At 36.2% G+C, this 26611-nt stretch overlaps 1 protein-coding gene across 1 annotated transcript in view; it reads left to right on the forward strand.

The window, feature by feature from the left end:
* The window catches only part of LOC110368364 (hemicentin-1), a 30820-nt gene extending 4818 nt beyond the window's left edge, over window positions 1-26002 (forward strand). The window contains exons 5-15 of the mRNA XM_036135221.1: window positions 159-479; window positions 1401-1646; window positions 3765-4070; window positions 5113-5358; window positions 6956-7261; window positions 7459-7764; window positions 21237-21482; window positions 23540-23815; window positions 23903-24178; window positions 24494-24602; window positions 24692-26002. Of these exons, the coding sequence (XP_035991114.1) occupies window positions 159-479; window positions 1401-1646; window positions 3765-4070; window positions 5113-5358; window positions 6956-7261; window positions 7459-7764; window positions 21237-21482; window positions 23540-23815; window positions 23903-24178; window positions 24494-24602; window positions 24692-24800 (2747 nt within the window). The 3' untranslated portion in view covers window positions 24801-26002. The remainder of the gene's footprint in view (window positions 1-158; window positions 480-1400; window positions 1647-3764; window positions 4071-5112; window positions 5359-6955; window positions 7262-7458; window positions 7765-21236; window positions 21483-23539; window positions 23816-23902; window positions 24179-24493; window positions 24603-24691) is intronic.
* Window positions 26003-26611: the final 609 nt, after the last annotated feature.

A 26611-nucleotide genomic window follows, 5' to 3' on the forward strand; every position in this document is an offset into this window, starting at 1 on the left:
AGCAGATTACTGAATATTCTTGATTGATAAAATTACACTTTAATTTTGACTTTATATATAAAGAAAAAATCTATTATTTTGAATATCTCTCTCGTTAAGATTAAAACAATACTAGACATTTTCCTGAGGATTCTGCTCGTGAAATGTTTTTCCATCAGATGTAAACACAAAGTCCAAAATGAAGATTCCTCTTCTGACTGAGGGACAGCAGGCCACTCTGACCTGCACTGCTCCTGGTCTCTGCTCTGGGTCTCCTCCTAAAATCACCTGGATGTGGAGAAGAAAAGGAGAGAAGGACTTTCACATTACAGGAAACACCACTTCCTTAAAAACTGAGAATCTGACTACTCTGACACAGAGACACAGCTCAACTCTGACCTTTAACCCTTCAGCTGAACATCACAACAGCAAAATAACCTGTAAGGTCAGCTTCACAGGGGACCAAACCAAAGAGGAGACTGCAACTCTGAATGTGACATGTAGGTATATTATTATCTTAGAATTCTCACTGGTTCCTCTTAAGCAACACTTTCAAGTTTTGCTCAGATAATACCACAATTTAAGCTATAATTAAGCTTAATCCATTTTTATTATTTTTATATCATAGATATAAAGGTAAACGGGGACCACCGTTTTGTGTGTGTGTGTGCGTATGGGGGGGGGGGGGGGGGGAGCTCTGAATCTGGCCTGCTGTGTTGACAGCTGCCCTCCATCAGTTATCAAGTGGACTCAACCTGGCACTGCAATTGATTTGACCTACGATATTTTAAGAAAAGCAGATAACAGCAGGGTAACCTACCTGCACGAGAAAAGTGGAAATTTCACTTTTTCCATTATTAATATAACAGCAGACGAAGCAGGGCGTTCAATTCAACCCTAGAAAGATTTAGGTTAATATCAGAAGTACTAATGAACTGCGGTACATTTTTTACCTGGTTATCAGTTTCTAGACTGAGGCGGTGCATGAAAGGAGAGGTAAAGAATGGACACATAAATATACCCTGGTTCCTGGAAAAGGTTTTTCAAACGTTATTGTTTCCAATGCTATGAGCTTCTGTTTTGTTAAAGCATTTTAGTATATCCATTTCTGGTGTTGCAGATTAACATTTAATGTGCTTTTTTGTTTTAGTTTAAAATTATGCATTGTCACTTCCTAGTTTACACCACTGAAATGTTAAAGTGACCTAAGGGTGAGATAATCCACATTTTATCATGCTGCATGCACAAGTGTGAATGTATTTTATTGGGATTTTCTGTAATTGACCAAGAAAAAGGAGTAGATATTTGGGATTTGGAATGAACATAATGCATGGATTTAAATTGTGTTTTATGAATATAAATCAGAAAAATATTTTCAGCTTTCAACTTCAATCACTAAAACAATATTTTGTTATCCACAGATAAAAGGAAGCCTCAGATTTTTGGGAATGTGACTGTAAAGGAAGGAGATGTTCTGAATCTGACCTGCAGTGTGGACAGCTTCCCTCCATCAGTCATTAACTGGACAAAAATTGAAAACGGAACCCTTCCAAAGAATGTCTCTTTTCCCATCATTAATGTAACAGTAGAAGATGCAGGCCGTTACGTTTGTACAGCAACATATCGGAACAGCATCCTGGAAGAAGAAATCAATGTCAGAGTGACATGTAAGTATGTTTACTTAAACATCATTTTCAACATATACAACAAGAGGAATTAATCTCATTGCTGGTGAAGATTCTCAGTCATCCAGGTCATGGTCATTCCAAAAAAAAGTAAAAAAATAAAATGTAAAAAACAAAGCAACTGGACTTGTTTTCTGTAGTTGAAGACGTTTCGCTTCCTCTCCAGGAAGCCTTTTCAATTCAAAAGGTCTGGAGTAATGATTAGTACCAAGCTTTATACTACTGCCTAACAAAAGCCTTGTAATGGCTTAGACAACATGCAAATTAAACAGAAACAGGTCCACCCCTTTGTAATGGCCGGTTGTTAAAGCCATTAAGCCAGCAGATTGAACCTAAACTGGTCCACTCCTCTGTAACGAGGAATTGTTAGGGTTGTTATTGGCCTGGCTTAAAGGAACGAATGTTTTGGTCACCCATATGAGGGGGAGAACTGAGGTGATGATTGGCCGGAATTAATTATATAGCTGTATTGTAAGTTTTTGAGAGTTGGAACCTAAGGCCTCCTCCTCTGTTTAAGGTTGTTTTTTCTCTCTTAACGTAGATGGCTTCCTTCACACCCCTTTCAAACCATCTGTCTTCTTTGTCCAAAATGTGGACATTTTGGTCCTCAAAAGAGTGTCCTTTGTCCTTAAGGTGTAGGTGGACAGCAGAGTCTTGTCTTGAGGAGGTAACTCTCCTGTGTTAAGCCATGCGTCTGTGGAGAGGTTGTCCCCTGAAGGCGTCCCCTGAATCAGAACTGTCCAAGGTCAAACTCTTGAGCTAATCAGTAGTTACAAAAAGGTATTAACTATTTATGCAAAACTTTTCTTAAGTTTATCTTAAACATTTGATCTTCAAGCTAAGGGTTGTAATAGAAATTTTCTGCATAACATTACTTTCAGCATTTAGTGAGAAAAGCACAAGTCAATTAAAAGAACATTTTGTGACCACAGCTGCATTTTGTATATCAAAAGGTCACCAGCTTAGCAGTACTCCTTTTATCACTTATAAACTTCCTTTGCTCATATATGGAATTGTTCGTTTGACTTAGCTCACAGAGAAGAATTGGATCGGAGTAACAGGATGGTCTCTACTGTTATGATTCTTATTTCTGTTTCAATTTTGCTAAGAAAATACAAATACCATTATCTTAAGCTGTAATTAAGCTTATTCATTTTCATTATTTTTATATCGGAGATATAAAGGTAAATGGGGACCACTGCGTTGTGTGTGTGTGTGTGTGTGTGTGTGTGTGTGGGGGGGGGGGGGTCTGAATTTGGTCAGTAGTGTTGACAGCTTTCACAACATATCTGAAGGCCACGTTGAAAAATAAATTATGAATATGAAAGTTGAACACATGAAAAATCCGTGAAATTTGTCAGCAGGATAAGACTGCTGTGACAGCAGAGGATGCTGGAATTTACATCTGACCAGCACCTGAACAACAATCTGAGAGAAGATATTAATGCAACTGTGACACATCTGCATGATTATTTATGAAACATTTCTAAGGCAATTCTGTCATTATCTACATTTGATTTCAATACATATCACCATCATAAGCTTCCTTAGTTAATTAAAACATGCTTAAACCCTTTGTTCAAACCGTGCTCCACAGATACAAGAAAACCTCAGGTATACGGCAGAACAACAGTGATGGAGGGAGATGATGTGAATCTGGCCTGCAGTGTTGACAGCTTCCCTCCATCAGTTATCAAGTGGACTAATCATAGAACAGAAACTGATCTGAACGACAATATTTTAAGAAAAGCAGATAACAGCAGAGTAACCTACCTGCAGGAAAAGAGTGGAAATGCCTCTTTTTCCATCATTAATATAACAGCAGAAGAAGCAGGGCGTTACATTTGTACAGCAACAAACCAGAATGGCAATATGACAGAAGAAGTTCATGTTAAAGTAAATTGTAAGTAAATGTTCGAAAACAAAATGCAGAAGATTTAATTTGGGTTTCTAAGTCAGTATTAGAGCAGAACTCAACATTTCAAGCATAAGCTTTTATTTCTTCAGCCTTATTCTAACTTTTCTGCAGCATCAAATATCTGTTTTAAAGCATAGTTTGGTATCTTTTTATACTTAGTTTGAAAAATCTCTGCCCGACAGACCTCAGAAGACTTCAGATCTCTGGCAAGACAAGAGTAAAGGAGGGGGATTCTCTAAATCTGACTTGCAGTGCTGACAGCTTCCCTCCCTCAGTTATCCAGTGGACTAAATTTGAAACAAAGACTAACCTGCAGCGCAGCATTTCAAGTGACTCGTACAACAGCAATGAAGACATCCTGAAGGGGAATCATGGAAATGGTTCTTTTTCTATCACTAATGTGACGGCAGAAGATGCAGGACTTTACATTTGCACGGTGAAACACCTGATCAAAGATCTGAAGAAAACAATCAAAGTAACAGTAACATGTGAGTACAACTTCTAGCCCTTTTTTAGCAAGTATGTTTTTTCATATGAAGTACTGTTCATTATACAAACTCTTATACTGACTTACGTTATTTACAATGTAATGATTGTACTCTAGTACCAACACCATTTATCTGTCATCTTCAAATACACTTATACACACTATAAAGGAGCAGACAGAAATAGAGAGCCTGAAAAATCTCTTGTCCTTTTCTTTATTCCTAATACAGGGTTTTAAAAAGAGAACAAGAACTTGTGCTTTGTCAGGGTCAGTAGATGACAGTAATGTTTCCATTATGCTAGCCAAAATTTTTATCCTACAGAACTTAATACGCTGACCCCCCCCCCCCCCCCCCCCGCCCCCCACCCAGATCTTCTAGCTCATTAGGCAACTGAACACAGAAGTTCATGTTGTAAAATGTTTAACTTAAAATGTCTGTTAAGTCAGTATTTAGAAAGTATGAACTGTAAAGGAGTTTAAATTGGGAAGACTAAGATACAAGGATCCTAAAATTCCACCCTAAAAAGATTTAGGTTAATATCAAAAGTACTAATGAACTACGGTACATTTTTACCCTGGTTATCAGTTTTTAGACTGAGGCGGTGCATGAAAGGAGAGGTAAAGAATGGACACATAAATATACCCTGGTTCCTGGAAAAGGTTTTTCAAACGTTAATGTTTCCAATGCTATGAGTTTCTGTTTTGTTAAAGCATTTTAGTATATCCGTTTCTGGTGTTGCAGATTAATATTTAATGTGCTTTTTTGTTTTAGTTTAAAATTATGCATTGTCACTTCCTAGTTTACACCACTGAAATGTTAAAGTGACCTAAGGGTGAGATAATCCACATTTTATCATGCTGCATGCACAAGTGTGAATGTATTTTATTGGGATTTTCTGTAATTGACCAAGAAAAAGGAGTAGATATTTGGGATTTGGAATGAACATAATGCATGGATTTAAATTGTGTTTTATGAATATAAATCAGAAAAATATTTTCAGCTTTCAACTTCAATCACTAAAACAATATTTTGTTATCCACAGATAAAAGGAAGCCTCAGATTTTTGGGAATGTGACTGTAAAGGAAGGAGATGTTCTGAATCTGACGTGCAGTGTGAACAGCTTCCCTCCATCAGTCATTAATTGGACTAAAAATGAAAACGGAACCCTTCAAAAGAATGTCTCTTTTCCCATCATTAATGTAACAGTAGAAGATGCAGGCCGTTACGTTTGTACAGCAACATATCTGAACAGCATCCTGGAAGAAGAAATCAATGTCAGAGTGACATGTAAGTATGTTTACTTAAACATCATTTCCAACATATACAAGAAGAGGAATTAATCTCATTGCTGATGAAGATTCTCAGTCATCCAGGTCATGGTCAATCCAAAAAAAGTAAAAAAAAAAAGTAAAAAACAAAGCAACTGGACTTGTTTTCCGTAGTTGAAGACGTTTTGCTTCCTCTCCAGGAAGCCTTCTCAATTCAAAAGGTCTGGAGTAATGATTAGTACCAACCTTATACTAATGCCTAACAAACGCCTTGTAATGGCTTAGACAACATGCAAATTAAACAGAAACAGGTCCACCCCTTTGTAATGGCCGGTTGTTAAAGCCATTAAGCCAGCAGATTGAACCTAAACTGGTCCACTCCTCTGTAACGAGGAGTTGTTAGGGTTGTTATTGGCCTGGCTTAAAGGAACGAAGTTTTGGTCACCCATATGAGGGGGAGAACTGAGGTGATGATTGGCCGGAATTAATTATATAGCTGTATTGTAAGTTTTTGAGAGTTGGAACCTAAGGCCTCCTCCTCTGTTTAAGGTTGTTTTTTCTCTCTTAACGTAGATGGCTTCCTTCACACCCCTTTCAAACCATCTGTCTTCTTTGTCCAAAATGTGGACATTTTGGTCCTCAAAAGAGTGTCCTTTGTCCTTAAGGTGTAGGTGGACAGCAGAGTCTTGTCTTGAGGAGGTAACTCTCCTGTGTTAAGCCATGCGTCTGTGGAGAGGTTGTCCCCTGAAGGCGTCCCCTGAATCAGAACTGTCCAAGGTCAAACTCTTGAGCTAATCAGTAGTTACAAAAAGGTATTAACTATTTATGCAGAACTTTTTTTAAGTTTATCTTAAACATTTGATCTTCAAGCTAAGGGTTGTAATAGAAAATGTTCTGCATAACATTACTTTCAGCATTTAGTGAGAAAAGCACAAGTCAATTAAAAGTACATTTTGTGACCACAGCTGCATTTTGTATATCAAAAGGTCACCAGCTTAGCAGTACTCCTTTTATCACTTATAAACTTCCTTTGCTCATATATGGAATTGTTCGTTTGACTTAGCTCACAGAGAAGAATTGCATCGGAGTAACAGGATGGTCTCTACTGTTATGATTCTTATTTCTGTTTCAATTTTGCTAAGAAAATACAAATACCATTATCTTAAGCTGTAATTAAGCTTAATCATTTTCATTATTTTTATATCGGAGATATAAAGGTAAATGGGGACCACTGCTTTGTGTGTGTGTGTGTGTGTGTGGGGGGGGCTCTGAATTTGGTCAGTAGTGTTGACAGCTTTCACAACATATCTGAAGGCCACGTTGAAAAATAAATTATGAATATGAAAGTTGAACACATGAAAAATCCGTGAAATTTGTCAGCAGGATAAGACTGCTGTGACAGCAGAGGATGCTGGAATTTACATCTGACCAGCACCTGAACAACAATCTGAGAGAAGATATTAATGCAACTGTGACACATCTGCATGATTATTTATGAAACATTTCCAAGGCAATTCTGTCATTATCTACATTTGATTTCAATACATATCACCATCATAAGCTTCCTTAGTTAATTAAAACATGCTTAAACCCTTTGTTCAAACCGTGCTCCACAGATACAAGAAAACCTCAGGTATACGGCAGAACAACAGTGATGGAGGGAGATGATGTGAATCTGGCCTGCAGTGTTGACAGCTTCCCTCCATCAGTTATCAAGTGGACTCAGCCTGGAACAGAAACTGGTCTGAACGACAATATTTTAAGAAAAGCAGATAACAGCAGAGTAACCTACCTGCAGGAAAAGAGTGGAAATGCCTCTTTTTCCATCATTAATATAACAGCAGAAGAAGCAGGGCGTTACATTTGTACAGCAACAAACCAGAATGGCAATATGACAGAAGAAGTTCATGTTAAAGTAAATTGTAAGTAAATCCTCAAAAACAAAATGCAGAAGATTTCATTTGGGTTTCTAAGTCAGTATTAGAGCAGAACTCAACATTTCAAGCATAAGCTTTTATTTCTTCAGCCTTATTCTAACTTTTCTGCAGAATCAAATATCTGTTTTAAAGCATAGTTTGGTATCTTTTTATACTTAGTTTGAAAAATCTCTGCCCGACAGACCTCAGAAGACTTCAGATCTCTGGCAAGACAAGAGTAAAGGAGGGAGATTCTCTAAATCTGACTTGCAGTGCTGACAGCTTCCCTCCCTCAGTTATCCAGTGGACTAAATTTGAAACAAAGACTAACCTGCAGCGCAGCATTTCAAGTGACTCGTACAACAGCAATGAAGACATCCTGAAGGGGAATCATGGAAATGGTTCTTTTTCTATCACTAATGTGACGGCAGAAGATGCAGGACTTTACATTTGCACGGTGAAACACCTGATCAAAGATCTGAAGAAAACAATCAAAGTAACAGTAACATGTGAGTACATTCTTCTAGACCTTTTCACCAAGTATGTTTTTTTCATATGAAGTACTGTTCATTATACAAACACTTATACTGATTTACGTTATTTACAATGTAATGATTGTACTCTAGTACCAACACCATTTATCTGTCATCTTCAAATACACTTATACACACTATAAAGGAGCAGACAGAAATAGAGAGCCTGAAAAATCTCTTGTCCTTTTCTTTATTCCTAATACAGGGTTTTAAAAAGAGAACAAGAACTTGTGCTTTGTCAGGGTCAGTAGATGACAGTAATGTTTCCATTATGCTAGCCAAAACTTTTATCCTACAGTACTTAATACGCTGAACCTCCCCACCCACCCAGAGCTTCTGTCTCATTAGGCAGCTGAACACAGAAGTTCATTGTGTAAAATGTTTAACTTAAAATGTCTGTTAAGTCAGTTATTAGAAAGTATGAACTGTAAAGGAGTTTAAATTGGGAAAACTAAAATACAAGGATCCTAAAATTCAACCCTAAAAAGATTTAGGTTAATATCAAATGTACTAATGAACTACGGTACATTTTTACCTGGTTATCAGTTTTTAGACTGAGGCGGTGCATGAAAGGAGAGGTAAAAAATTGGACACATAAATATACCCTGGTTCCTGGAAAAGGTTTCTCAAGCGTTAATGTTTCATTGCTATGAGTTCCTGTTTTGTTAAAGTATTTAGTATATCCGTTTCTGGTGCTGCAGATTAACATTTAAAGTGCTTTTTTATTTTAGTTTAAAATTATGCATTGTCACTTCCTAGTTTACACCACTGAAATGTTAAAGTGACCTAAGAGTGAGATAATCCACATTTTATCATTCTGCAAGCTCAAATGTGAATGTATTTTATGGGGATTTTCTGTAACTGACCAAGACAAAGGAGTACATAAATGAGATTTGGAATGAAAATAATGCATGGATTTAAATTTTGATATATAAATATAAATCAGAAAAATATTTTCAGCTTTCAACTTCAATCACTAAAACAATATTTTATCATCCACAGATAAAAGAAAGCCTCAGATTTCTGGGAATGCGACTGTAAAGGAAGGAGATGTTCTGAATCTGACCTGCAGTGTGAACAGCTTCCCTCCATCAGTCATTAATTGGACTAAATATGAAAACGGAACCCTTCCAAAGAATGTCTCTTTTCCCATCATTAATGTAACAGTAGAAGATGCAGGCCGTTACGTTTGTACAGCAACATATCTGAACAGCACCCTGGAAGAAGAAATCAATGTCAGAGTGACATGTAAGTATGTTTACTTAAACATCATTTCCAACATATACAACAAGAGGAATTAATCTCATTTAGATTTAATTTTTAAGGTCCATAATATTATACATTTGTTCTTAGTTCAACTGCTATTATTGTCTGTCATAATTAAAAATGTCACACTAAATCTGAATTGCATTTATCTAAAATCACCAAACATCTAATGATCTCATGATATTTTGGAAATGTTGTGATGCTATGGCCTCTATAGAACAGACCAACATTTTGGTCAAGGATAATGTCAACATGACTAATAAATGTGCTTTGTTGTTTGAATTCACATTTCATTACAGCAGGGCACTACTTTGATTCTTTTAACAGAGCTATAAAAATAGTATTGAATACCTTTAGTGGATCCACTTTATCTAAATATCACTGCTGACTTAATGGTTGAGACTCTTGTATTTTTAATCTAAGCCTCAGCACAAACAAATTTCCTGGGATAATTTTCATATCACAGCTTTTCAAATAGTAAGAACATCTACCCAGTACCATAGCATTCATACACAGGCCACCCTCATAAGATTCTTTAGTAAATTAAAATATTTTTAGACCCTTTGTTCAAACTGTGCTTCACAGATACAAGAAAACCTCAGATATACGGCCGAACAAAGGTGATGGAGGGAGACGTTCTGAACCTGACCTGCAGTGTTGACAGCTTTCCTTCTTCATACATCAAGTGGGCTAAACATTCACCAATTTTAAATCCAAAAAAGAGAACCATTCTCTCCAACAGCTCCGGATCTGCTAACCTTCTCATCTTCAACATGACGGTGGAAGATTCTGCGCGATACATCTGCACAGCAACATATATGAACAAAACTGGGACTGAATATGTTGACATACAAGTGATTTGTAAGTGAACATTCACATGTTATATTATAAAATCCTCAATCAAGTCACTAATTTCTTAACCTAAACTCATGATTATTGCCATTTTGCAGGGCTTCCAAAGATACTGAAAGGTTCTGGGTGTCTGCTTCGGTCAGACATTTTGAGCTGTGTGTGCATTAGTGAGGGGTTTCCTTTACCCACCATTAAATGGCCGTTGCTGGAGGATCATACTGAGTACTCTGTCACTAACATGGTGTCAGATTACATCGTCAACAGCACCCTGACTGTTAGAAACCATGGCAACATCAGTGTTCAATGTACCAGCAGCAATGAAAATGGGGAACTAAAAAAAACCCTCATAGTCCATGTAGACCTGCCAGAAAGAGGTACAGCTACAAGAAGTGTTACTTTAAAATACTGGTGTAAAATGCTTATTTCCTCTTTTTTTGTATGTTAACTAAGATAAGAGAAGATGGCAATACTATTCAGGACAGTACATTTGTGGCAAACTATCTACAAAACTGCAGTTACTTAGCAATATAATACCGTGATATTTAGGTAACCAATGTCTGTTTTTTAGTCCTAAAGATTTTACTATCTTGTTTTATATAAAGTGCTGCTGCTTACTTAATTGCTCATGCAAAATGAAGTTCGCCCCCTTTCATCCGTATTTCTGTCATTTTACAGTTAATCATGTGAAAGATTGTGGGTCTGGTTATGGAGCTCTTCCCTGGGTCATTGCTGGGGTTTCCCTCTGTGTAAATGTTTTCTGCATGATCTGCATGTGGCACCTTTGGTAAGTTACATTGTGTTTATTTCATGCTTTATTGGCCCAGTTATATAGGATGTACATTTGCAACAATTTTTTTCTCTTTGTAAAAGGAACACAAGAAAAAAGATGAAACCCACTGAAGCTGATCAAACATACATGTCTCTTCAAAAAGCTGATACATCACCAGAGTATGATGTCATTTACCGACGTTCACGCTGACACGTCTGCAGGAATCGCTGTCACTGGGATCTTATAAACTGAAAACTAGATTTTTATCAAGTCTACTGTTTTGGACAAAAAAGAAAAGACGAGGATATGTATGTCTCGCTGAAAAGAGTTTCATTTAAAAGGGATTATGACAGCAACAGTAACTGGGTCTGGATAATAATAATAATAATAATAATAATAATAATAATAATAATAATAATAATAATAATAATAATAATAATAATAATAATAATAATAATAATAATAATGTCACAATTACCACCAGAATGATGAATGTTTTGTATGATCGGGAGTTAATCTGTAGTTTCTGTACTCCTTTCCCCTCTAAAGTTGGGTTGTGAATTTTAAATATATTGTTTTTCTTTAAGTTGTAGGGAGTATTTTTTAATGCTGAATATTTAGTAATTACATTTCATGTTCACAGTTTTGTCCAAAAATGTATTTGCTTTACATTCTGGTTTATCCATTGTATTTTACTTTCCATTTATGAGGTTTCCAAACTTTTGATTTTTCAATTTATCTGCCATTGTGTATGTGCATTATTATTATTATTATTATTATTATTATTATTATTATTATTATTATTATTATTATTATTATTATTATTATTATGTACAAAATAATTATGGATAAACTATGCAGTTTTTCTGCTGTTCTTGTAGAATCTTAAAAAAAATAGCTTTGAACCAGTGGTGCTATTGAATCACTCCACCCAGGTGAAAACCACTCCGAATATGCAGCTTTAGACATTATATTCTGCTATAACATACAGGGACCATGGCTTTTTTTAAGTTCTTTTTCTTTTCATTTTTTTGTCAGGGTGTTCTTTTTCATCCTGGGTAAACCTTCCTCCTGTGAATGTAAATCTGAACGCTCAGCTTCAGAGTAATTTCAACACAGAGTACTGCAGTCATCTGTTTAAAACTGCAAACAAGTTAACTTTTTAACAAGTTCTTTTAATATGTACAGCATATGTGCTTTTATCTCTTATTTTCACATTTAATAAACTCCTCTCTGATTTTTTTTCTACGTTTTTTGGGTTTTTATAAGTGGTTGCCATTTCACCATGAAAAAAAGCGATCAGCTGACTCATTTTTAAGACATTAACTGTCATGAGATGCTTTGAATTATCCATTATGGGTTACTCTGGGTGTGTAGAGCGCAGAACCTGAGGCAGTACCGGGTACGCAAACGTTCAAGTACAGCCATGATCTATAAAGGGAAATTGTGTGATGGTGTGCATGCGCATTGTTTTATAATTCTGAATTTCCTTTGGCATACGGCTTTTTCTTGGAGTACGTACACTTTTAGTATGGGTTCTGCGCAAAGTTTTATAAATGAGACCCCTGGAGAGGGCATAAGTTTCCTTTTAAAAAGATGGAGAATACATGAAGGAATAGCCTTAATTACAATATAGTAGTCTCTATGATGATTTTGGACATCGATAGATTCAGGACTCTGAGATTTGCTGAACAATTATTGAATGCGTAAGAAATACCGTGGTGCAGAAACTAAAACAAAGAAAACAGATAAGAAAATCATGTGGATAAACAAGTTTATCTTCAGAAGTCTTCCTCAGAATTTATGTGGGTGATAAAGAATGGCATCACCCTTTTCAGTTGGGAGTCATTTTAAGTGTCATTTTACTTTTATACCTTTATAGATATAGCTGTTTATGTTTAATTTTCAAAAGATTCTAGACAAGAGATTTAAAAAAAATGACTAATAAAGTCATTTGAATAAAATTTAGAATTTTCCAATTCTAAATTACATTGTTTGAAATATGCAGAGGAAGACTGAACAGTATAGTAGTTGGACACCATACTTTGACACAATGTTTTATTTTCCACCACATGGTGGAGCAGTTGTTGGCATTATTTACCTTTCAGCTGAAAGATCAGAGATTCAAATTCACTATACTCACTGATTATTGAACTAATTTTCACATTGTTTTTTTGTGAAAAAAAAAAAATTAGAGCTTCTAATTGGTGCTGATTGGAAGTGGAGGCAGCTGGCCAGACTGACGTCACCAAGCTTCCTCACCTGACAGCGCAGGCACCAGATGATCAACCCCAGCTGGGAGGAGCTCAGTTCATTCTTTCTCTCTCTTTACCACCTACATCTCTCTTTCCCTCTCCTCTCCAACCAGTTATGAGAGAGACTGACTATGTCACAAAAACTTGGACATGTAGACCTGTATCTCTCTATCTAATATTAGAAAAATAACATTCTAATATAAACAATATCTTTTAATCTTACTTGTGAAAAGTTATCCCTCGAGCCCTGACGTCAATAGTCCGTCGATTTAAACAAAAATACGCCGCACAGTGCTGAGATATCATTAGTGTGTTCATCTTGAATCAGCAGGTTAGGGTAGCAGGTCGACCTCCTCAAGATGGCGGCCGTAATTCCTGCGCCGCGACAGTCAATGCGGGGTCTACTCTTATATTATGTCTATGATTGCAAGCCATTCGGTGAGTTTTATCCAGCGATCACACTTTGATTGACCTGTTGATGTTGACCCGAATTGCCTTTTGAGATTCTGAGCCAGACTGATCCCTGAACCTAGTGATGGGCAAATGAAGCCTCATGAAGCAATGAAGCTTTTCAGCAGTTTGCTTTGGAAAAAGGTTCTTTACTCGATGCTTCATTCATCACTCACTAGTGACATCTGCTGGTGAAACTGTAACAGCCTCGTAACTTAGTTGGATCATACTTCCAAAAATTAGTAAATGCAATATTGTCACAGAGTTTTCATCAAACCTATGTTTAGTGAGAGGAAAATCAATGAATTCATATTTAATTGTCATGTTTTAATTATTAAAATGCTTTGTAGCCAATCTAATGCTTGACCATCTGTCATTGTGTAGGGTTTTCTTTAAAGTCATGGACTTATTTGACAATGAAGACATGTGTTGTTTTAATGTATTTGGAATTGAGTGATGGTTGGGACAGACTCTGTATACATTAAAATCATCTATTCCTGGGAGTATTAAGTTGCACATAGAGTTTGCCTCTTCCAATGGCTTTTAGTTTGCTTTTGATGTGTGATTCTGATTTATCTCCTGATCAAACAAAAGTCAATTTAGAATTTTCTGGTTTTAGGTTTAATTGTTTTTTTTTTTTAGGAACAGGACTTTTTTAACTGCTTCAGGTTTCAGACAGTTTCTTCGTCGGCAGATGACCTCCCCCACCTTGGAAAAAACTTGTTCACAAGGCACTGATGATGCGGGTGAACAGAGGAACTTCAGTGCCATAGCGTACAAATGGGGATGCACTTGTTTCTGTGTGTGCCAATACTCCAATGGATCTTCATGTCTCCTTAGGTTCATTTCAGCAAGGTATCGCTCCACTTCAACAATAACATCTGCTGTGGCATTGGAGCTACACCTCTTCTGGTCCACTGTAGTATCTAATAGAGACCACAGTTCACCTATAAATAATAATAAAAAATATTATTACACATAATAAACAACACCAACTGCTGAAATACAGCGGTATAAATTACACAAGAACATTTCAAAATAAATAAATACCCAGATAACATCTGCTGGTGCCTTCTGCTGAATCCTGCAGCTGGATACATTCATTGTTTGTAATCAGTGCAGAACATCAGCCGCCGTACTGCCTCTTGTGCTTTGCTTTGACTGAGAAAACCAAGAGTTTTGAACCTAGGGTCCAGCAATGTGGCCATTGTCATGACACTTAATGATTCAATATTTGCTACTTGTTCTTTGACATGCCTCAATAGGTTTTCAGACAGAAGTCTTGCAACATCATGTTTTATATTTGCCATCTTTGTAAGCACTGCATGGTGCAGCATGTTCATTAAAGGTATAACCTTGGATATTGACACCCTTTTCTCCTCAGAGAGTCCTGAAGTTGCTTGAAAAAAATGGGAACAACACCGATAAGGATTCTTCAATTATCTTATAATCCTGAGAAGTCAAAGGGATTATATCAGTTTTGAGTGTTGTGAGGGCTGCGGCCACAGGTTCTTTTCGTTGAAACAGATGTTCCAACATAAGGTCAGTGCTGTTCCAGCGTGTGTCCACATCGATTATTAGCTTTTGTGGCTGTCTTCCCATCTGTATTTGAGTCCCTCTTAGCCTTTCTTTACCTGTGGTGCTTGAGTGGAAATATGACACAATTCTTTTAGCCTTTGCGCGGATGTCACAGAGGGCAGGGATCTGGTCAAATGATTTCCGGACTTATAAATTCAGTCCATGAGCAATGCAGATGGAGTGCCTGATCTTTAATGCCTTAGCACATGCAATCATGTTAGCTGCGGCATCAGTCACCAGACAGTTCACTTTATCAATAATTCCCCACTCCTCCATATGATTATGCACTATCCTGGTCAGATTGTCAGATGTATGAGTGGAAGGGAAATGCTCCACTCCAATTAATACAATGCCCAGTTTCTCATGGGGATTGATGAATTGACATCTTATGGCCAGGTACGCCTTCATATTCATGGACGTCCACATATCTGCTGTCAGGCTGACGGCAGACAACTTTTGGATGTCTTCTTTGGCCTTTTCTTTCGTTTTGTAGTATTTCTCTTCCACCATCTTGTTTAATGCCTAAAATGAACAACAACATTATTCACTTAAATAACTGAAGTGATTTCCAATTACCACATTAGCTATTTTATTTAAACTAAAGCTGTCAGTTTTAACGCGTTATTAACGCGTTAACTTTGTTAGACCACAACGCCGACAATTTTTTTTGTCCCCGTTAATCGCGCGTCAAAACACACACACCGTTCCCTAATGTTTTTCCCCCCGCCGTGCTCTCCGGATTGTGTTTCTTTTACCCTCAGCACTTTCCTTAGTTTCAAGAGTGCTAGAGAACTGTAGCAAAACAGACCCGCGCTCACTGTTGTCAAATACCGTTTATTTCATGCGACTTTGGGCTTCTTTTTTCTAAAAGCGCGTCTAAATTTCATGAGTCACGGGTTGCGTTTTTTTGGGCAGGTTTCTGAAAGTGAAATCGCTTAATTGGGCTCTAAAATAAGTGATGAAATAGGGGTTATTATGAGACCTGCCTGCACTAGACACTTTGTATCCAGCTGAAATATCCCTCCGTCATAGGAGCCGACGGTAGTAAAGGCAGACAGAGCAACTCTGCACGTATTTTCTGCAGTTTACGGTGCAATAACTGGTGATAACTGCTGAAAGTAGATTAGGCGGTGCAGATCACCATTTTATCCAGAGATTGGTTCTGAAGATGAGTTTTTGCACGTTGATAACATTGCAGAAACCCCAACCCATAAACCATACTTATTAATTTGTTTTCTCTGTATCTGACAAACTAATGCTGAATCATGTTGCCAAGCGAAGTACCTGGAGTTACTAAACAGTTGCTAAACAGTCTCTTTCAGCCGCTGGCAGTATTTCAGTATTAAGCTCCTGGAAAAAAATATATCGGCATGAAAATCAGGTATTTATTTACACATTTGTTTACACATGGTGTAAACATCAGGGCGTCATGATTAGTCACTTAGCCATTATAGTCCAGAGTTTTAACATTTGGCACTAGGATGTTTTCATTACAATTCTGAAAAGTGCTTGAAAAATAAAATAAAAATATTTTTTGTACAAGCATGTATTTTATTAGTGTCATTTATTGCAAAATTGCATATTAAAATGCCCAAACAGGCTATTACACTTTCAGACATAAAAGGATAAAATATGCAATTAATTTGCGATTAATCTCGAGTTAACTATTGACATTATGCGATTAATCGCGATTAAAATTTGTAATCGTTTGACAGCCCTAATTCAAACATATAAACCTTTCTAGTAGGAAGAACATAGGTTGGATCCAGCAAATGAATGAGTTCTCTGAAGTCCTCATCCTCCACTACTGAAAAAGGCTGGGAATCCTTTACAATCACATTTAACACAGCCTCATCTGGCACCTCCTTCCTAGAACCCGTAAGGCATCTAAATATAAAAAAATGAAGTGACACAATAATATCCTGATAGATATATGATATGAATTAAATTATTTAAAACACATAAGACAAGATCTTACTCTGGCTGGTGTCTTCTGTTGAAGTGCGCTTATTTTCATGTATGGCCCTGTAATGCCTAATCCTTGATGATGTGTTGTTGTTGTAGGCCAACGCCCTTTCACACAGCAAACATTTCACCGGAAATAAAAGGATGTGGAAGTTAAAACAAAGTTGCTATGAATGATGCAAATGTAGTCAGATCTTGGGCAAACATAAAAACCTTATTGTGATCTGTCATCTCAAAGTACTCCCTCATATGAGAGGTTTTTCTCTTTTTTGACGGCTCCATTCCAACCACTGCTGATGAAAACTGCTCTGCAGACGCGCTACAAAACCAACTACTACAACCCACGAAGCAACAGGGTTCATTGCGCTTTTATTTTGAAAAAAGACACGCAAAATGAAGCAATGACGTGGCAGATGTAACACGAGGCCTCGTTTGTTCTTGATCATGCGATTTTCCTCAATATGACACGTGCTCTGAAGTGGGGCTTCACCTGTCACGCCCCCTTTTCACTCGGTCCACGCCTCAAAGCCTTTCTTCAAATGTCCAATCACTACCTGAACCTGTCTTTCCTGCCTGTTTCAGCCTGCTAACCTGTGTACCAGTCCTAGCCGGTTTTTGCATTATTCGAGCTTGCTTGACCCCCTTTTCTGTTTAACCTCCTGCCCGTGTATCGACCCTGATTCTGTTTTCTGACTCTGAGGCCGGATTCTGTCTTGGACTATCTTGCACTTCTGATTACCCAGTTTTTGACTTAGAACTGTCTATTGACTTATGAGTTCTGTCTTGCCCCACTCATTGTTCTTGCCTACCTGTCATCCCGATTCTGATCATTACCTCTCCTTACAATAAACCTTCTTAAAACATACTACCTGCTTGTCTGGCTGAATACTGGGTCCACCTGTCCCGTTCATGACACTTACAAACTTCCCAGTTCTTAACGCTGCAGAAAAAAAGAAGAAATAAAAAAGAGAACAGAAAAAGGCAGTTTGGACGTCAGTCAAGAAAGTCCCTGAAGACGAGAAGAAAGGAGGACTAAAGACCAGAGGTAAATACAAATTTTACTCACATTTACTTAGCTCTCATCAGACTGATAAACAGAAGAATTAACTGTGGAGGGTAAAAAGATACATGGAAGCTCATTACTTTATTGTGGAAAGAAGTTAAATCAACACTCCAGCTCTGGATTGTAGCAGGAATGTGCAATATATATTATCTTAATGTTTACAGATGCAAATTATTCAAGGTCACATTTCTTTGTCATTACTGAAATTCTATAATTGTGCCCAAGGTTTGTCTAAAACCTTAGAAAAACTGAATACAGAATAAAAATGCTGTATTATATAAGTGAAGCTATGTCTGAACTTTGCTTTAATCCAGTTTCTGTATTTTTCTGTAACTCCTGCACTAAAGTTTCTCCCAGGTTTGGAGTGGACTGAATGTTTCAAGCATCAAATCAGGATGTTTGTTTTCATCTGGTTAATCGTGTCTCTTCCTACTAACAACGGTAACGGATGAATCTTCTCCTTTATGAAACATGTTGCAATACTAAAATTAAATACGTTACATAATTTTTCTTATTAACAGATGCATCAGGATGGGGACGAGAACACTGTCAAACAAACAGTTACTGTGTTACTCTGAATGAAAATATAAGAGCAGAAGCTGGACTCTGTGCTGTGATACCATGCTCTTTCAAGTCTGGCTTTGAAGCCAAAGTTATTATTTGGTATAAATGTGGCCAACCGATGGAGAGATGTAGACATTCTGACATCGTATTTCACTCTGACAAGAGCATTGAAGATGTACAGTCTGGGTTCAAAGGTCGGGTGTCTCTGCTGGAACCAGATGTGACTAAGAGGAACTGCAGCATCATGATCAATGATCTCAGACCCTCTGATTCTGGAAATTATCGTCTCAAAGTGGAGGGAGAAGGACTCTATGATAAATGGACATACACTACAAAAACATTTCTCTCCTTAACAGGTAGGAAATACTACAGCAAAAATGTACATTAGATTTCTAGACATGGCAAAAGCAAAATATTGTTCTTTCCACTTTTGTTAACCTCTGAGAGCAGATTTTACAATAATCTAAAATTAGACTTTAATTTTGACTTTATATATAAAGAAAAAAATCTATTATTACTGAACGTCTCTCTTGTTAAGATTAAAACTATAATAGACATTTTCCTGAGGTTTCAACTGATGAAATGTATTTCCATCAGATCTGAACCAGAAGCCCAAAGTGACGATTCCTCCACTGACTGAGGGACAGCAGGCCACTCTGACCTGCACTGCTCCTGGTCTCTGCTCTGGGTCTCCTCCTAAAATTACCTGGATGTGGAGCAGAAAAGGAGAGAAGGACTCTCACATCACAGGAAACACCACTTCTTTAAAAACTGAGAATCTGACTACTCTGACACAGAGACACAGCTCAACTCTGACCTTTAACCCTTCAGCTGAACATCACAACAGCAAAATAACCTGTAAGGTCAGCTTCACAGGGGACAAAACCACAGAGAAGACTGCAACTCTGAACGTGACATGTAGGTATATTATTATCTTAGAACTCTCATTCATTTCTTTTAAATTCTTTGCAAGTTTTGCTCAGAAAGTACCACTATTTTTAAGCTGTAATTAAGCAAAAATTTTAGATTAATAATTAATAATTTTTATATCATCAGCAGTATAAGAGTAGTATTTGCTAAGCTGACTCTAGCCATATGGATTTCGTTCCACACAGCTCCACAGCTCTTCAGAAAACAAATGCATCTGTCGAGAATCTGGTTAAGAATTTGCTTGTTTTCTATTAAACTGCTGTGATAGTAGAAGATGCTGGACTTTAAATCTGGCCAGCAGAACACCTGAACAGCACTATGACAGAAAATAATTAATGCAACTGTGACACATCTGTGTGGTTATTTTGTGATACGCTACTAAGGAAAATTCTGTCATCTAAGATTGATATCAATATATATCAGCCTCATAAGCTTTCTTAGTTAATTAAAACGTGCTTAAACCCTTTGTTCAAACTTTGCTCCACAGACACAAAAAAACCTCAGATATACGGACGAGCAACAGTGATGGAGGGAGATGATGTGAATCTGGCCTGCAGTGTTGACAGCTTCCCTCCATCAGTTATCAAGTGGACTAAATCTAGAACAGAAACTGATCGGACCAACAATATTTTAAGAAAAGCAGATAACAGCAGAGTAACCTACCTGCAGGAAAAGAGTGGAAATGTCTCATTTTCCATCATTAATATAACAGCAGAAGAAGCAGGGCGTTACATTTGTACAGCAACAAATCAGAATGGCAATATGACAGAAGAAGTCCACATTAAAGTGAATTGTAAGTAAATGTTCAAAATCAAAATACAGAAGTTTTTATTTGGGTTTCTAAGTTAGTATTTGAGCAGACATTTTAATCATTAGGTTTTATTTCTTCAGCCTTATTCGAACTTTTTGCAGCACCAAATATCTGTTTTAAAGCATAGTTTTGTCTAAACTTTTATCCTACAGAACTTAAAATCCTGAAGTCTCTTGACAATCTCTAAATGACCCTCAATCCTAATGGGCGTGTTGGTTCTATTTGGTTTCTGAAAAAAAAAATTAAAACCCAGGAACATCACTACCCACACTCTCACAGCTTCTGTCTCATCAGGCTGCTGAACTCAGAAGTTCATGGTGTAAAATGTTGAACTAAAGATTTCTGTTAATAGTAAGTTTTTAGAAAGTATAACCTGTAAATGAGTTTAAATTGTGAAGACAAAAATTCAAAATTCCTATAATTCAACTCATTTTAGGTTAATATCAAAAGTACCATTGAACTACGGTACACCCTTTACCTGGTGATCAGTTTTTAGATTGAGGTGGTCCATGCAAACAGAGGTGAAGAATGGCCACATAAATATACCCTGGTTCCTGGAAAAGGTTTCTCAAGCGTTAATGTTTCTAATGCTATGAATTCCTGTTTTGTTAAAGTCTTCAGTATATCCGTTTCTGGTGTTGCAGATTAAGATTTAAAGTGCTTTTTTGTTTTAGTTTAAAATTATGCATTGTTACTTCCTAGCTTGCACCATTGAAATGTTAAAGTGACCTAAGAGTGAGATAATCCACATTTTATCATGCTGCAAGCACAAGTGTGAATGTATTTTTTGGGATCTTCTGTTATTGACCAAGAAAAAGGTGTACATATTTGGGATTTGGAATTGAAATAATGCATGGATTTAAAGTTTGTTTTATAAATATAAGTCTGAAAAAATATTTTCAGCTTTCAACTTTAGTCCCTAAAACAATGTTTTGTCATCCACAGATCAAAGGAAGCCTCAGATTTTTGGGAATGCGACTGTAAAGGAAGGAGATGTTCTGAATCTGACCTGCAGTGTGGACAGCTTCCCCCCATCAGTCATTAATTGGACTAAATATGAAAAAGGAACCCTTCCAATGAATGTCTCTTTTCCCATCATTAATGTAACAGTAGAAGATGCAGGCCGTTACATTTGTACAGCAACATATCTGAACAGCATCCTGGAAGAAGAAATCCATGTCAGAGTGACATGTAAGTATGTTTACATAAAGATAATTTCCAACATATGCAACAAGAGGAATTAATCTCAGTTAGCTTTTGTTACTTATTTCTGTCACAAATTAAAATTTCAGACTAAATCTGAATTGTATTTATCTGAAACCACCAAAGATCTAAATGATCTCCAGTTATTTTGGAAATGTTGTGAGATCTGCTTCTGATGCTGTGGCCTCCACTGAACAGCCCAAATATTTGGTCAAGGATAATGGTAACCTGAATGATAAAGGTGCCGTGTTAAATTGGTGTTAAACATTTTATCACAGCAGGGCACTACAGTTCCTTAAAAACAGTTTTAAGTACCTCTAGTGGATCCACTTTATCTAAACCTCATGGCTGTCTTAATTGCTGAGGGTATTGTATTTTTAATCTTAGCCTAAGCACAAACAAACTTCCTAAAGTTTGGTAATCTGCAATTTCCTTCCACTAATAAAAGAAGGCAAACCATGAGTTGCAAATAACTACAGGTCTTTCTCAAAAGTATGTATTCTGGTGAAAGTATTTGAAAAATTGGTCTGTGATCAACTGAAGAAATCTTCAGATTCAAATCTTAACCTTCTTCAGTCAGTTTTTGGAAAGCAGCACATCACTCCTACCACCACTCTAAAAAAGTTTTAAACAATGTGTTTGAGGAGCTGGATTCAAGAACAAGTTATGTTGCTCTGTTTATTAACCTATCCAAGACATTTGAGACTGTGGATCACAGTCCCTTGCTTGAAATGCCTTTCTAAAATGGCATCTCCAACCAAGCAGCTTTGTGGTTTGCAGAGAACTTGAACAGTAGGACACACAGCGACGTTCAGATGGCTGGAGTTAGTTTGATCTTTCTTGAGGTCACAAAAGGTGCACCTTGAGGCTCAGTTTTAGAGCCCTTCTTGTTCACGATCTGCATTATTGTTCTGTGCACACACTTGTCAAATGTCTTCTGCCATTTTTAGTTTAAATATATTTTCTCTGGTAGACATAGCAAAATACTGACCTCGGAGTTAATATTCAACCAAGAAGTTGTTGTCTTGTCTTGCTCAGTGTGAAGCAGCCAGTAAGGCGTTAGAGTCTCCCTAATCCCGCTAATTGAGTTTAACGGGTGAAGGTGACAGTTTAAATGATTTAGTGATGAGTGTGCTCTGCAACGTCACTAAAGAAATAGAGTGAAATAACTAAAAGTATCTTCAAATAAATTGATTTACAAAAATTAAATTTAAATATGCAATATCATAATTTAAAAGGTATTTTTGATTATTTAATGGCATATTTCATAATTGAATGGTACATTGTAATGCTTAATGAATTTATCTATTCAATGGAAAATTTATATGTATATTTATTTAATTTTACATTTATTTTTTTCATTTTACGTTTCATTATTTAATGTCACATTTATTTATTTATTTATTTAATGATACATTTAATGATTTAATAGTACATTAAATATGCATTTATGTTTTTCATGTGACATTTCATTATTTCATTTTACATTTTAATTATTTTGTGGTACATTTATTTATTTCATGGTATGTTTATTTAATATTGTCCTCCTTAACCTTCCACAACTCAATACCACAGCATTTCTATTTGTTAAATGTTACTGTGTGTATCAGTTGAGACAGAAATGTTTAGACAGTTTGCAAAACATCTTCTTTTTATCTATCCGCTTAGCCACAAAAGCATGTTGTGTTGGAGTGAGTAAAACATTATTTAGGTTCCTCTTACTTTTAGTGGTAAAAGATCTAAAATGGTTGAATTAAAGTTTTAAACAAGATCCTTTATTTGTACGGTTTACATTGCATTGTGTGTTAGTTAGTCTCGATAAATTTAATAAAATTAACATTTAGAGGATCAACAGCTTTTTTATTTTTTATTGTATTGTTTGTTGTGTTTGGAGTGCAGTATTGTTTTAATGTGTTGAGTTTGAGTGTTTATAGTTTAAATGGTAACATTTAGAGAAATGCTTGTTTTGGATGAATAAAAATAACATATATCATAAAATAAAAAGTAGAAAGTAAAAGAGTAAAACAATATAATGTCATCAACAGATCAAAGGAGGCCTCAGGTTGATGGAAACCCAACTGTAAAGGAGGGAGACGTTCTGAACCTGACCTGCAGTGTTGACAGCTTTCCTCCATCATTCATCAAGTGGACTAAACATTCACCAATTTTAAATCCAAAAAACAGAACCATTCTCTCCAACAGCGCTGGATCTGCAAACCTTGTCATCGTCAACATGACGGTGGAAGATTCTGCACGATACATCTGCACAGCAACATACATGAACAAAACTGTGGCTGAATATGTTGACATAGAAGTGACTTGTAAGTGAACATTCACGTTATGTTATAAAATCGTCAATCAAGTCACTCATTTCTTAACGTAAACTCATGGTTATTGCATGTTTACGGGGTTTCCAAAGATACTGAAAGGTTCTGGGTGTCTGCTTCGGTCAGACGTTTTGACCTGTGTGTGCATCAGTGAGGGGTTTCCTTTACCCACCATTAAATGGCCGTTGCTGGAGGATCATACTGAGTACCCTGTCACTACCATGGTGTCAGATCACATCGTCAACAGTACTCTGACTGTTAGAAACCATGGCAACATCAGTGTTGAATGTACCAGCAGTAATGAAAATGGGGAAGTAAAACAAAACCTCATAGTCCATCAAGATCTGTCAGAAGGAGGTACAGCTACAAGATGTATTACTTTAAAATGCTGCTGTAAAATGCTTATTTCCTCTTTTTTGTAGGTTAACTAAGATCAGAGAAGACGGCAATAATATTTAGGACAGTAGGTTTGTAGCAATGTTATCTGCAAAACTGTAATTACTTAGCCATATAATACCGTGATATTTAGGTAGATTTGAATATTCAACCAATGTCTGTTTTTTAGTCCCAAAGATTTAACTATCTTGTTTTATATAGAGTGCCGCTGCTTACTTAATTGCTCATATGAAACAAAGTTCGACGCATTTCATTATTTTCTCTGTCATTTTACAGTTAATCATGTGAAAGATTGTGGGTCTGGTTGTGGAGCTCTTCCCTGGGTCATTGCTGGGGTTTCCCTCAGTGTAAATGTTTTCTGCATGATCTGCATGTGGCACCTTTGGTAAGTTACATCATGTTTATTTCATGTTTTATTGGCCCAGTTATATAGGATGTATATTTGCAACAACAATATTGTTCTTTTTGTAAAAGGAACACAAGAAAAAAGATGAAACCCACTGAAGTTGATCAAACGTACATGTCTCTTCAAAAAGCTGATACATCACCAGAGTATGATGTCATTTACCGACGTTCACGCTGACACGTCACTGCAGGGATCGCTGTCACTGGGATCTTATAAACTGAAAACCAGATTTTTATAGAATGTTCTGTTTTAGGCACAAAAGAAAAGAAGAGGATATGTATGTCTCCCAGTAAAGAGTTTCATTTCAAAGTGCTTATGACAGCAATAGTAACTGAGTCTGGATAAGAATAATAATTCACAATTACAACCAGAATGATGAATGTTTTGTATAATTGTCAGTTAATCTGTAGTTTCTGTACTCCTTTCCCCTCTAAGTTTGGGTTGTCAATTTTAAATATTATTTTTCTTTAATGTGTAGAGAGTATGTTTTAATGCTGAATATTTAGGAATTACATTTCATGTTCACAGGTTTGTCCAAAAATGTATTTGCTTTATATTGTGGTCTATCCATTGTATTTTACTTTCAATTTATGAGGTTTCCAAACCTTTGATTTTTCAATTTATCTGGCATTGTGTATGTGCATTATTATTATTTTTTACAAAATAACTATGGATAAATTATGCAGCTTTTACTGTTCTTGTAGAATCTTTCAAAAAATAGCTTTGAACCAGTGGTGCTTTTACATTGAATTACTCTGCCTAAGTGAAAACCACTCCAATTGTGTGATGGTGTGCATGTGCATAGTTTTATAATTCTGAAGGTTTTTTGGTATGTCATTTTTTTTTCTTGGCAGGTGTACAGTTTTAGATTGGGTTTAATGCAAAGTACACTGTTGTGTAGGTTTGTCAATAATTTCTAGTTTCTTTATTAATTTTCCGACTTAAGTTGGGTTACAAAAGTTAAATACATTGTTCATCTTTAGTTTTTATACAATAACGCTTTGTTAGCTGTTCATTTTCATGTCTACAGCTATTATCAAAAAATTAAATATATTAAGTTTTGCTTTATCTTTTGTAAGTTTACTTTTTACTTCATGGGGTTTCAAAATTTGTATTTTTAAAATTCATCCTGCATTGTGTATCTGCATTAGTAAATTCTGTAGTTGACAAAATAAATATGGATAGATTATGCAGTTGCTGCTGTTCTTGTAGAATCTGTCAATAATAATTGCATAATAGCTTTGAACCAACAGAGCTTTCAGTCTTATTGGTGACTTTGGACATCAGTACATTTAGGACTCTGTGGTACAGAAAATAAAACAAAGAAAGCAAAGCAAATAATAATGTGAATAAACAGGTTCCTCTTCAGTTGTCTAAAGATTTTCAGTGGGTGATAAAATTGGTATAATCCCTTTCAATTTTACGTCATATTCAAATTTATTTTCTTTTTTTGCCTTATGCTGAAGCTGTTCATATTTGATTGTTAGGAGATTTTAGAACAGTAATGTATTTAAAAAATAAACCATTATAGTAAAACTTATTTACATTTGTATGGAAGATTGAAATGTAGTTTTACACAATGTATGTTTCATACACCACCACATGGTGGCGGATTTGTCAGCACTGTTTCCTTGCAGCTAAAAGAGAGGTTAAAGTCCAGAACTGAGTCTGTGCAAGGTTTTGATGTCCTCTGTGTATAGGTGCATGTATTGGTTCTCTTGCGGTTCTCCAACTTTCCTCCTCAGTCCAAAAAAAGCATATTTTATGTTAATTGGGTTCTCTAAACTACATTTGAATGTGCATTTGATTATGTTGGTTTAGTGCTTCAAGAAAATCAGATATTAAAAGGAAAATTGATAACTAACAATAATGATGTCATAATATTTACCTTTAAATAAGAAACTAAATAGTAATGATAGGAATTAATGTCAATAAAGACAACAAAATCAAATCATTAGAATACTGCTGCTTTCAAAATTCAGCATATC

The sequence above is a fragment of the Fundulus heteroclitus genome, chromosome 3, assembly GCF_011125445.2.
Source record: "Fundulus heteroclitus isolate FHET01 chromosome 3, MU-UCD_Fhet_4.1, whole genome shotgun sequence".
Taxonomy (NCBI): Eukaryota; Metazoa; Chordata; class Actinopteri; order Cyprinodontiformes; family Fundulidae; genus Fundulus; species Fundulus heteroclitus.